This window comes from Girardinichthys multiradiatus, chromosome 14, assembly GCF_021462225.1.
Source record: "Girardinichthys multiradiatus isolate DD_20200921_A chromosome 14, DD_fGirMul_XY1, whole genome shotgun sequence".
Classification (NCBI taxonomy): Eukaryota; Metazoa; Chordata; class Actinopteri; order Cyprinodontiformes; family Goodeidae; genus Girardinichthys; species Girardinichthys multiradiatus.
The window spans coordinates 21,387,582-21,401,703 of NC_061807.1; the positions used below are offsets into that span (position 1 = coordinate 21,387,582).

Here is a 14,122-nt window from a genome sequence, read left to right on the forward strand (position 1 = left end):
TCTTGTCATGTGATAATTGATACTTTCCCTTTTAAAACAACTGGTATGCTGCCAACTTACAATTGCCTGAAATTACCCATAGACTGAGATACAGTTTGGAAAATATATTTGTTTCCTCTTTTTCTAAAGTTGTTTTTGGTTGATGCGAAGACTTGACTTCATGAAATTTCTTAACCCCAAGAAGTATCAGATGCTAAAAATGAAAATATGACAGCTTTGTTTAACTTTGTTACACTTAATGTGTTAAAAGTGGGTAGTTGTTTAAACTGAACATATCATATGCAAGTCCAATAACATAGTTCAGAATTCTAATAACATGTTTCACTTGACTGCAGTTGGTTTTCTGTGGTGATTTCATCTGTGTTGAAGAACTACAACCACTATCCTTGAGCAGGTTGGGGTCCTGCGGTCCATATTAAGCAGCTCTGCATCTTTAAATCTACCACCTCTCACACCGCAGAATGCATGAGCCAATATGCATGTTGTGCATACTGGCTCATGCATTCCTGATGTTGGTGAGGTTACCCAGCAGTCATGTCAGCAGGTGTAGGTGAAATATATGATTTTGTTCTTTACAGTGCTTTGGAAAAGTATTTACTCACCTTGAACTTTTTAATATTTTGTCACTTTGCTACCACAAACTTGTATTTCATTGGGATGTGATAGACCAACACAAAGTTGGAAAAATTGAACATGTTTTCAAGATTTCTTTTACATACAAGTGTGATGTGTGTTTGTATTCAGCTGCTCTTAACACTAATTACCACCATAATTCACCTAATTAATAAATAAAGTCAAAATCAGCTCCTCCAAGTCTGAGGCCATAGTCGACTGCAAAAGGGTGGCTTGTCCTCTTCAGGTTGGAGGGGAGTTCCTGCCTCAAGTGGAGGAGTTTAAGTATCTCGGGGTCTTGTTCATGAGTGGGGGAAAAATGGAGCGGGAGATCGACAGACGGATCGGTGCGGCTGCCGCAGTAATGGGGGCACTGTGCCGGTCCGTTGTGGTAAAGAGAGAGCTGAGCTGAAAAGCGAAGCTCTTGATTTACCGGTCGATCTACGTTCCTACCCTCATCTATGGCCATGAACTTTGGGTCATGACCAAAAGAACGAGATCCTAGATACAAGCGGTAGAAATGAGCTTCCTCCGTAGGGTGGCCGGGCACTCCCTTAGAGATAAGGTAAGGCGCTCGGCCATCCAGGAGGAGCTCGGATGTGCATCTATACCAGATGCCTCCTGGACGCCTTCCTCGGGAGGTGTTCCAGGCACGTCCCACCGGGAGGAGGCCAGGACACGGCCCTGGACACACTGGAGGGACTATGTCTCTCGGCTGGCCTGGGAACGCCTTTGGCTCCTCCTGGAGGAGCTGGAGGAGGTGTCTGGGGAGAGAGATGTCTGGGTGTCTCTGCTGAGTCTGCTGCCCCCGCGATGAAGCTGAAGACGACGAGTACGAGTATGAATAAATAAAGCCCACATGCGTGTAATTTACTCTCAGCTGTTATGTGAAAGCCTCTAAAGGTTTGTTAGAGAACATTAGTGAACAAACAGCATCATGAAGACCAAAAAACGTCTGAAAGTAAAAAGAATATGGCATAACCTACTAAAACACAACCGCCCACCTCAACTGAAAGGCCAGAGAGAACGGCATTAGTGAGAAAAGCAGCCAAGACGCTCATGGAAACTTTAAAGGAGTTGCAGAGATTCACACATCAGGTGGTAAAATCTAAACTATTAGTTGGGCGCGCCACAAATCTGGCCCTTAAGGTAAAGTGGCAAGAAGAAAGCCTTTATTGAAAAAACACCATAGTCCAGTTTAAACACACCATCCCCAACATGAAATATGGAGTTGGCAGTGTTATGCTGTGGTCTACAAAAAGACTAGAGCAAGTGAACTAGAGGTGTATTTTCCAACAGGACATCAACCCCAAACATACAACTGGAGATACAATGGAAATGTTTAGATTAAACTTTATGCTACTGTGACCATGTCAAAGTTCATACCCGCATGATATGGCAAGTCTTGAAAATTGATGTTTACAGATGCTCTCTGTGCAATCTGACTGAACTTGAGCTATTTTAAAAAGCTATAAGAGATGTACCTCAAAACACTGCAGCTCTAACTGCAGCACAAGGTGCTTCTACAGAGTATTAACTCAGGTTCAGTAAATATGAATGCATGCCACACTTTATAACAATTATGCACTACTTTGAATGGGTTTATTGGGTACGATCTTGTTAAAATACTTTTCCAAGGCACTGCATGCACCATTAAAGATATGCCTTTGCAACTATATGAAAAACACAATGCATTGTCATGATTATTTAGAGATCTATGAGCTACTTATGAAAAGACAAATGAAGTCTCTATAATTTCAGCAGTACCAAAATCAGAAGCTTAAAACATTGAGTAAATGTGGAACATCAATGCTGTTGAGAGAAGACTACAAGACTATATTGTACATTTCTAAGAGCGTCTTATAATGGTTGCACAAATTACAAAATCGGATTTAAGATCTTTGGTCTTTAGGTTGGTTGTTTGCTATGATTTAATTAATGTGGTAAATAGTTGAATTGCTCAGGTAAGATAGTAGTTTTGTTAGAGACGTGCAGACGTTTGATTATTACTAAATCATGGCAAGTGTTTTAAGTTTAGTTGGTTTAGTGGTTTCTAAGAGGCTCTGGAATCCATTGTGAAGGTATGCCAAGATATAACTCGTTTAACACTCAAAAGAAACTATTAATTTCCAATGTGGATTACACCTTAGCCTGGCTTAGCAGAGCTGGGCTCATCTTCTTGTTCACCGCTTTATATTTTAGAACATTGCATTTTGAAACAAAACAGCTAATGATTTAAAACCTTCCCAAAAGTCACACTCCATCTCATGCAAATGTATTTGTGCTGCTGGATGTCCTGAGGTCACAGCGGATATTTCCAACAGAGCTGTCGGGATAGCCGCCTGTGCCAGTTTAGCTCCCAGAATAAAGCGACGCAACTTGGCTGATCGATCAGCTTATTACCGACCTCTCCTCATCTGGGAGTGTGTTCTGCCTCCATCATGACCGCAGTCAGCGCTGCGGGAAGAATAATTGCAGTGTGCAGCTAACAGGGTGGGTTTCAAGTATCCTCGCGCTCAGCCTCTTGCCAGAAGAAATCACATTGATCTCTGAAGGTGATGAAAAGGCTCCCTTAAAGGGCCTTGGGTCCTTCAGGAGTCTTCCAGCCTGAACACTGAACCGGAGCAAAAGCGGAGATGATCCATGCAACCCTTCCAGCCATGCTCAAATTCATGTCATTTCTCTTCTCTGAGAAAGAACTTAGTTTTGGGAAGAAACTGCTTGTTTGAGTCCTTTTAAATGTTATGCAAAAAATAAAAAACGTCTAATCCAGAGTGTGAAAACAGTTTGGCGGCAATTACTCTGTAAGGATAAACTAAGTGTTGAGGCTTACTAATTCATGTGGTGCAGCAAGAGATAGATGCATTTTTAATTTCAACTTCAATCAGAGTCTGTGGCGACAGACAGTTCCTCACATCTTAATGAATGGACTTGCTGCTTAATGAACTCATAACTGGCATCTGGACAAACATGGGCAGGATCCAACCAACACACACTCACATAGGTGTGGACTGAGAAATAAATTCATTTCAAACTCAAGTTTTCTGACCACTCCCAAGTGTTCACGCAGAAACACTCGCAGGAACAAAATAACAAGAAAAGTATTATTAACTTAAAACAGAAATCATCTTCTGTTTTCTCTAGTCACAGTGATCGTTGCCATGTGTAATCACTCAGATTTCTGTTGAGAGACGTCTTGGGAGTTCCTGACATTAACAAAAATTTAGAGAATTAGTTGTAATGTTAGCGACATGGTGAAATCTCTGGGAAAGATTTACATGTTTTCTTTAAGTCTTGCAATAAAAATAAATAAAACTGAGCAAAGTACACCTTCATTACACTCTTTAAGTGTTTATTAGATCCAAATTACAGTGTAATCAGTGAGATGTCTTGCTTTACTCTAAATTCCCCTAAACTAATCTTACTTTCTGGGGCAGCAATGTAAACACAACTCTAGCGGTTTATAACAGAAAATAAATTTGTTGATTGGAGGTGAAAGTGGTTTGTCAGCATAATACTGATTTAAACTGGATAAATGTGTCTGTGTGCAGCATAAATAATTTATGTCAGCACACCACAAAAAGGACAATAAGTAAATGTAAAGATCAAACACAATGGTCTCTTTTCTGGGGAACAAATTAAATATAATTGCAAATACGTTTTTAGGAAATGGATGTAATCATTATATTTACTCAGGAAATTGTTGCATTGGAGTCGAAAATAGGGATAATGAAGACGTATGCCGCAGAATCGGAGAGTGATGTTAAATATCCTTCAGGACATTGCTTTTCTAGGTCAGGTTGGGATTCAAATGTGGGTCTTGGGGAAAATTAAAGTAGGGCTCCAAATTCCTTCTGATATTTCTGTTTATATTAAATTGTCAAACAGATCTTTACAATCTGTTATAACAAAGGATAAAGGGGTTTCTCTACTTACTATTAGCCTAGCACTACATAAAACTCCTACTCGTTTGTATTTCTGACTATTTTTGCCAAAGCACCACTACCATTAAAACCAGGCTGATAAAAGGGACAATCTTTTAAAAGAAAATATTCAATGTCTCGCAAAATTACCTTAGCATTTTGTCACATTACACCACAAACTTCTATGCATTTAATTTGGATTTTATTTGAGAAACCAAAACCAAGTAGCACATAATTGTGAAGTGGGAGGTACCAAGGATCCATGATTTTGAATTATTTTGAAACTAGAACTCTAGAAAATGTGATATCCATTTTTATTTTGCTCCCTAAGTCAATTTTTTTGAAGAAATGCCTTTTGCTGCAGTTGCACCTGCATGTTTTATGGGTTATTTTTCTATCAGCTTTCCTTATCTACAGACTAAATTTGTTTTCAGTTCTTCTATGCAAAATAGCTCAAAGTCAGTCAGACAGGAATGAGATTATCTTGCCACAGATTCTCAATTGGATTCAAGTCCGGACTTTGACTAGGCCATTCCAAGACACAAATATGCTTTGATTTAAACCTTTCTATTGTAGCTCTGGATGTATATTTAGGGTTGTTGTCCTGCTGGACAAGTCTAACAGGTTTTCGTCTAGGATTGGCCTGTATTTAGCTTTATCTTTTCATCTAATCTGACAAGCTTCCCTGACCATCCCTACAGCATTACGCTGCCACCAGCATGTTTTACAGTGGGGATGGTGTATTTAGAGGGATGCGCAGTGCTAATTTGTAATCACACATAGTGTATTTTTGATTGTAAAAGATTTAGGAATATGTTTCCAAGACACCACTGCCGGTACATAAGGTTTATAATCAGGTTGTTCTTTGAAATGAACAGCAGTTTCGAATATCATACTGCAGTAATTTGACGTCTGCCCTCTGTTTTCCAGAGACTGAACTCAAATGTCTCAGTCTATTTTTATTTTCAGGAAAGCAAACATAACTGTTCTTATAAAATATTGTTTTTAAATTTGTTTTGAGCGGAAACTCTTTGTGCCTCCGGCTTGTCGTCTCTCCTAAAGTGATTGAGGAAGTCGAGGGATTAGCACAAGTAGTCCGGGTCAGCGAGGGTACAAGTGCTCTTCTTCCGGATCCAGTTTAGTAGGTCATGAGAGTAATGGGACTTTTACCGTTTCATTCAACAATACCAATGACTGATGACCACACGGACAGTCTGAAAGTGGTGGAGACACAGTCCAGGTTCTCATATGGTTGTATTGACTTACCTTAAGAAAGAACTGGATGTTTGAGTCAGAAAAGATGGATATCTTCAGACAGAATTCTGCATCTGTGTAACCTCAAAGACAAACACACTTTCCCCACTCTTGTCTGTCAGGTTTTTATATTGAACCTGCTTGTAATACTGTATTTGCAAGCTTTAGTGGTTCTTTACCAGAAAATGCAGTTATTACATAATTAATCTGCTGGTTAGGCATTTTTTGCTTGCTTTTAGAGTCTACAGTTTCTATTCCTGACAACAGCTTACATTCGTCAGCAGATGAGGGAAGCAGTGACCTTCACGCACCAGACTTATTCTAAAACATTGTTAAATTTCCATAGTTTCCCTCAGACACCGGACTCAGCAGCCCATGAATTAGCATTTCATGTATTGATTTATTCTTTGTCATGCAAAGAATAATGATCCTGGACTGAAAGGGTGCCTTTTTGCCAGACATTTCCACAAAAATTTACTTATAAAGTAACAAATGATCGTACTGGACAGAAGAAAGCCAGCCTTTGTGCAGTTTTAGTTCTGTTGACCTGGATACCCAAGTTTTGTGAGGTTTAATAAACTCATCCATCCTTGTTGCGGTATTAAATGGGGTATATTAAAGTCTGTTTTGACTACATCTTCATAACTCCCAGGAATGCTTGAAAAGACATTGATCAGCAGAGGTTTTTCTTCATACATATTCTCAACATTTCAAATAAAAGCTACGATCCAAGTTCTGAGGGTAGTTGGATCCACCTTGAGACTGTCAGAGCTGATCATGTCGTGATTTAGTTAAACTAAACCAAATGATGCAAAGCAGATTTGTGATAGTTTGAAACCATTGTCTTTAAATGTATATTAACCAAGTGACATTTTGCCAAATATTTGTACTGAATGTTGCATTAAACATTGTATTAAGGCGGAATACCATTTCCTACATTTACCCCCACCACTGGGGTTTTAATGTCCTGTTGGCCCCTTAGCTTGAGGAAAAGTGGTTAACATATTCCACCACAAAATGGGACAGTTGTTTAAGAATTCCCAGTTTCTTAATAAATTGATAAAACAGATGTAACATGTTTGTAATGGATTTTTAATAGACTATAAAACTAGAAAAAAGTGTTCTGTGTTATGTAAAAAATATTTGAAATATTATTGAAATCACTATGAATTAACATGATTAGTCATTCAGTTTGGAAACACCTTTCATTTGTTACATTTAAATAACAAAAGAAAAGCATACTTGGAAAGCAGAATTACACAGTAAGTTTGTATTTTATAAACAGTTTGAGCTGTAATTGAATAAAAAAAAAAAACTTCACTGCTTTCCATTATCAGTTATTTAGCTTGCGAGAGACATATGGCAACAAAACGTGTTTGTTTTGTGCTTGATAATGAGAATCGGCCATGACACTAAAAATAAAACATCAGAAAACATCAAACTACTGATATTACATATTTAGGGATGATCTGAATTATTGGGCCAAATTTGGATCATTGATTAAGATTTCTAATTTATGGACAACTTTGACCTCCCGATACCAATTTTTAGATGATTTTGATTTCTCTTTATGATCTATAATACAAGAAGATACAAGAACAACAATTAAATTATAATAATTTGTAGTAGAAAGAAATAATACATGAAAGAGCACTCGCTGTTAAAGTTTTACTATGTCAAAACAAGAAAAAATAATTGTTTAGTTGGCATTTTAAATTGGTTTTACTGTCATGTGTTAGCAATCAGCACAGCTAGCGTTACAAAAACAGAAGTCTCTGTATGTACCTTCTGTCTACTATAACATAAATCCTTACTTAACTCTAAGATCTCAAAAAGATTACCAGCAGTTCTAAATCCAACATGACAGACGTTGCTTAAAAATTAAAAAGAATAAAACAGAACAACTTTGCTGTACTTTGATTGGCCTTCCTGTTATTCGCTTTCGGTCTTACTCCCTCTCACAGCCTAAATGAATACACACAGTGTTTTGGTATTTCAGGAAAATGACCATTTTTAAATGTCTTGTTACATGTCTATCTTTCACCTTACTTCATTTTAAAAACCTCACTGATACTGAAAATAGCTAACTCTTCTTCCCACAGTAACAATTTCTAATTTAAAGAATGATGTCATCAGAGCGATCTGGTGGTCCTTAGTATGGTGCGTTCACTGATTTTTCTGTCTGACCGACCAATCACCGCTCAGGTGACCTAATAATATCATCTGATTCCGATTACCTGTTGATTTCTCTGTGCAATTCTAATTATAATGGTGGATGGTGCAACAAAACATCAGTTGGCAGGCGTAAACTGACCTCAGAAATGAGTGTGAGTGTGGGTTGTTTCAGTGGTTAGACTGGTGACCTACCCAGTATGCACCCTGCCGCCCACTCATTTACTACAGGGACAGGCTTTAACCCTTCCATAACTCCTAACAATATTAAGTGGGTGCAAAAGCTGTATAGATTCTTCTACAGACTTTAGCCTTTCAATTGACTTGTGCCCCTGAAAAATCTAAATCTGAATGGCAAAGTATCATTAATTATGATCCAAATGAGGAAACTCCTACACCATGGGATGAACATCCCAAATGTAGAGAGAGGCATATGAGCAAATTGTTTAAGCTGATTATTTTTATGTCAATAGACTTTCTAAAATCTTTCTGAACACAAACCAAATCACCCTGACCTCATCATATTTCTTTTTGCTGTATCAGCAGTAGGCAAAGCTTTTGCCTTTAAAAATGTGAGATTTTTATTATTTTCTGCTTTAAAGGAAAATCATGACATATCTGAGAAAACTGTAAATATTTTTTATTCTCACATTAAGTATCAACCCAGGATGTGACACAGTTGACTTATAAATTTCAGGGTTCATGGGTAGTGACTAAAGCATATACTGCGGAGAAGTGTATGTAGGTTTGAGATTTGAAGCCAATTCTCTTTAAATCTGATTTGCTTTGGGGATTAGAGCTGGTACACTGTTTGCTGTTTTTGGCAAAGGTTTGACTTTCATTCTGAAGAATGGCTCTGTTACATCGTGAGAGAGGGTTTTAAGCGGTTTCATTATGTACATTGCGCTCTGAGACATGGCTGGTAGTGTAAATAGCTCCACCCAATGCTGGCTTGCTTCAGACTGATTTGATTTGGAAGAAAAGGAGAAGTGAAAAGAGGGCCACTGCTCAGGGCCAATCAATACTTCATGGATGATGGGCAGTGCTAAAAGGCAGTTGTGTTTCAGTTGCATTAAGTATATACAGGACGTTTATCATGTCAAACAATCCATAACTTTAAAATAATGTTTGAATGAACAATATTTGCAGAAAGTTTGAAAACAATGGATAAAAGCTGCATGTTTTGTACTGCTTCCAACTGTTGTGAGAGTACAGAGTGCAGCGGAAACACAGTATGGGAATGAAAAACTTCAACGTTGTGTTGTGATTCTGTAAAGACAGAGAATTTACATTTTACACACTTTCTTTGGTTCATTTAGTTGCAGCATTTTTGACATTAACAAGACATTTCCATTCACACAACAGCAACTTACCTGATATTTTCTCTTTTTTGGACCATTTACTGAAAATCAGGGAGAAAACCATGAGTGAAAATCCTAGTAGATCAGCAATGTCTTAAACACACTAACAACCATGCTTTGTGGCTTCCGGCTCATTGAATCACTTTTATGTTAACCATCAAACAGGTGTGCGTAATAAAATGACATTTCTATTAATTCTAATTCAATTCAAGTTAAAAGCTGGTAAAAGGTTTTCTATCTAGTAAAGTTAATTGAATTGCCTTGAATTTTAATCTTAATTCATCACCCCACTCCTATCCATACAGTGGAGAAAAACCACTGCCTTTAAACTAGAAAACACTTTCAGCAGAAACAAATTCAAGAAGTTTGTTAACATGCTGATTTGTATGACAATGTGTAATATAGGGTAGCTTTGTTCTCTATAGAGTGTTAGCATGCCAACAAAAAGTAGGCTTCACCTGCAGCTGGGAAACATCTTGCACAGCTTACCAAAACATTTCTAAAAAGCATGAAAAAATAATCCTCTGGTTAAATTAAACATTTATGCATCAGCAGATCTATGATTAATCCCGTTATAGAAATGAACACTACTTATTGTTACGGTATTTTTCTTAAACAGGAAACAGTCAACCCCAAGACTTTGCCAGAAAATGTTGGACCACCCCTCAAGCCATTAAACTGTCAGGGAACCACGACAGTCTGAAGAAACTTTCTGGACAGTTCATTTGATAGTTGTTGAGAGATTTTAATCTGGCACAAAGCAGACTGATTGACATGGCTTTCCATCCCACCACCCTGTCTGCATAGCTAAACACGAAGCCAAACCTTCATACTTCTGCAGACGCTCTTACTGGTTCAACATTAAAAACTTTATTATCTGCTGCATCACTTTCTGAAATGCAAAAGCCACCAAATGTGGAACACAATGTGGAACACACAAAATCACAGCATCCATTTTGTTATGTCTGACCAAACATCTGAAAGACTATTAAGTTTATTTTGATTTATTTCAGTGTCAGGCAGAAGAAAAATGTGCTGAAAAGGTTTTAACAGATTGTTCATATAGCTGTTGACCCTCATCGTAAAATTCCCAGCCGCACTTTATTTGTTTTTTTTCCTCCAAAAACCATTGTTCCATGACTGCATTTGGGAATCTGTGAGAAAACAGCAGCCAATATGCTCTTTGACCAAGTCCTATTTCATTTATAGCCGGAGGCCTTGGTCAGTTTTAAAATACAGTTTGAAAACCCGTTTTGACTATTTTTGTAGATAATATAAATCTTATTTTTCATTTCAGAAGCAAAAATATTTTTGTTGGCAATGACTAATGTTCGACAAAGTTTTCTATCTTTATATCTTACTGCAGTTTTTACAGTCTTTCCTTGAAGTATAAAATTAGAATGAAAAATAAGGTGAGGAATATTATAAACCACGGTTTTATCTGCAAATAACGTAAGGTATTTTGTCTGGACCAGCAGCTACCATATGGTGAATGTTTTCTCAGCAGCTGTCATACCACAGAAATCAGAAGGATGTCATAATGTTGTACAAAATATTCCTTTCAGAGGTGTCAAGTGTCATTACAAAGTGAGTATAAGTGAAGTGAGTGCCAAGTGCAGTAAACCACCTTCTGTTTCTTTCAAAACCTCAAAAAACAAACCTGTGGAAGCAAACGGGGCTCATGTAGTAAAGCAGGAGTCGAACTCCTCCTGTGGTTACATTGAACTGAGCCCCGACTCTTCACTGGCAGCGCCTGACATTATCTTGGAGGCTGCTCAAAAGGAGCAGAGTTGGAAGTCGAAGCTGAGCCAAACGGTGGGATCATATTCAGGGTTTAGTATCATACATAGAGTTTTCAATATAGTCATGCATTTTGCACCCTAATAACACTTGTAGACAGCAAGAAATCAGGTAGAGATAGAGTGAACCCCCCCTTTTTTTGTGTTGTTTGGTAATTTTTTACTACTATCCTCCTTACAAACATAGGAATACGTGTACATGGATAGTGATGTGAGCCCTGCTGCAGATTTTTTTGGGACATGTCAAAAGATTCTGTGGCATGATTGTTATGCAAATGTAATAGAAATGACCTGATAATTATGTTAATTAATCTCATGCTATTCTATGCACACACCTTGTCTGCAGTGGTGAAGATTCACTGACCTCGGCATGGCGAATGCTTGGACTGAATTATACAGCAGGGTAGTTTAACGTATTTTTATAATTTGTTCTGCTAACAATAATATGGCCACTTCAGGGCACAACCCAACTGTGCATAGAGGATTGCACTGTCAGACCAAGATGCTCAGGCAATCATTAGGTACGGAAAAAGACAGAAACAAATCAGTGACTTCAATACTAAAAATAATTAAGTCTGTCCTTAAGCAGTAGCATGTGGTTAATTTTACTTCCTTCATCCCAACACATATACACTATACAAAACAGGAAAGCATCATAAGTGACACATATTCTTCATAGCCGTTTCAGGATTTGATGCTTGACAAAATGTGCTTCAGTTCTTTTGATTCATGTAAAAGTTTTGATACCCTGACATAGGTGGCAAATTAAAAAATGGTTCAGCAGCTTCAGAATTCCTTATTTATTTAGTAGAAAATGCCATCAAAAGTCATTTAGAGCACTGAAGCATGACCTGCCTCCACTGAATCTCAGGTTATTGCTTCTTCGTAGGGGTGGAAAGGCAAGTGTAGTGCTGTATTGGATAGAAGATTGCATGCATTCAACCATAAATGTGCCTCTGTGTGTGCACATTGAGGTTCCTTTTTTATTAAATTTAGAACTAGTCATGGCATAATTTCAGGCAAATATCTATTGGCTGATCTTATTTTCCAGCAATGCACGTCTTGTTTAATACTAATGGAAATGACAGTGTACCTTTCAGATATTCATTCTATATTTGGGTTTTCATCAATCTCTACATGCTTCATTTTTTTGGAGCTGATGTAATGCAACCTTTTAAACTGTCAGTCACATTCAGTTCATGTTACCACTACAACTAAATCTTCTCGCATGTCATTTAATGTTTTTTTTACAAACTTACAAACTACCTAAATACAGTAAACCTCAGTTAAGTGTTCAACATGTAAAATGTGGCAATGCCTGATGTTGCATCACTCCCCTGGTTGAGCTTTACCAGCCTGATAGTGTTGTCATTAAAGTAAAAGAACAGAAACACATGATTTACATAAAAAAAATCTAAAAACAAGGGCATCCCTCTTGAAATAAACCAGTGAAAGGCCACTTAACGTCCACTGCCTTGGTATATGATCCATCAGTGAACATAACTAAATGTGGCAATTAAAGTGGATTTAATGTCCAAATTCTAGCAACACCTTCTCATGGAGAGCAGTTTGACTGTGAGAAAAGTAGAAGAATATGAAACCCATACATCTTTAAGGCACGTCTTTGTCTGAAATGTATTCTGTTTCTTTTTGTTTCAGGACCTCCTGGTAAGAGAGGAAGGAGAGGCCGTGATGGAGAACCTGGTATGTACATTTATATTTTGGATCAGAGATCAGAATTGTCTTGTTGAAAAATGTTTTTAAAATAATTCAGTTGGACACCGGCAAGTTTCATTCTGTTAGATAGAAGTACAACGCATATCTTTAGAGGCTAAAATATATGAGAGAGGTTGTTTTAGGGCATGTTAGGATTGTTTCATTTTCTACAGAAGCACAAAATGTTCAAAGTAAATAGGGGAGATGATGTAGTTTAAAATGAAAATAATGCCATATTTTCTTAATGGCGTTATCTCTAGTTTGAATCCATGTATCCTCCAGACCTGATACCAGACATGATGTAAATGTGTTCACTTAGCATTATAATAAATCATTCTTGTTAGGACAAAAAAACTTGTAATTGTGTCTTGATAACAAATATAACATTTTATGATTATAACCTCGGAGGAGCAGAAGCAGCTGTGTGTAAAACTGAGATTACTTAAACACCTTCCACAGGAAACCACAGGATATCCGTAAAGCTTTTGCCGATTTTCCAGAGTATTCAAATGTGTTATAGCAAGATTTCTCACATCTTGCGTCATGTGACAATATTTCTTAAGGTGATGTCTTTCTCATGAAGCGTTATCAACTTGCTTTCAGCAAGCTGAGTTCATTTGGTGAAATAGACTAAGTTTAAAACTCTTATTCGAAGTAAAACAAGAAGTACTTCTTGAGCTATTGTGTTAAGAAACTGAGAAAGATTGCTTGTCATCTAGTGGACAACACTCAGTCCAAGAAGCCTTGTCACATCCACTCACTTTTAAATCAGTAATTTGGTCACACTTTGGGTAACCAGCACAAAGGAATGATGAGGAGTACCACACAAGACACGAACGATTGATATTTATTCTTTACTCTGTTAAAACACAAAAAGAGCATTAGTTCCACTTCATATTGAGACAAACATTAAAACACAAATATTTGCACTGGTCAAACCTGGATTTAATTATTTTTAACAGTTTACAGGATTTGAGAAACCCTTTTTGCTAAAGAAAAAAAAATAGAATTTTTAGTTTTCCTAAAATATTGTTGTTTGTTCTCATGAGCCCGGGATCGTGTATTGTCTTGTTTTGTGAGCAGGATGCATGGTTACATCCATAGTTATAAAATAGTAAATAACAAAGCGCTACAGCAATGATCTCTGAGACACAGAGATGGGAATCCATCGGTTTGAAGTACATCATTCTACAGTGAGAACATTTATTTACAAGTGGAAAACAGGAAAGACACTTTCTGTTCTTTCCAAAAGTGGATGTTCCAGCAAGTCTCGTACTCGTACTCG

General features: G+C 37.5%; 1 protein-coding gene across 13 annotated transcripts in view; it reads left to right on the top strand.

Annotated features, from left to right (window-relative positions):
- Positions 1 to 14,122, top strand: part of LOC124880679 (collagen alpha-1(XXV) chain) — a 255,026-nt gene that overhangs the window by 110,994 nt on the left and 129,910 nt on the right. For all 13 annotated transcript variants that reach the window (XM_047385935.1, XM_047385946.1, XM_047385936.1 and 10 more), the window contains exon 3: positions 12,781 to 12,825. In XM_047385935.1, coding sequence (XP_047241891.1) covers positions 12,781 to 12,825 — 45 coding nt within the window. The remainder of the gene's footprint in view (positions 1 to 12,780; positions 12,826 to 14,122) is intronic.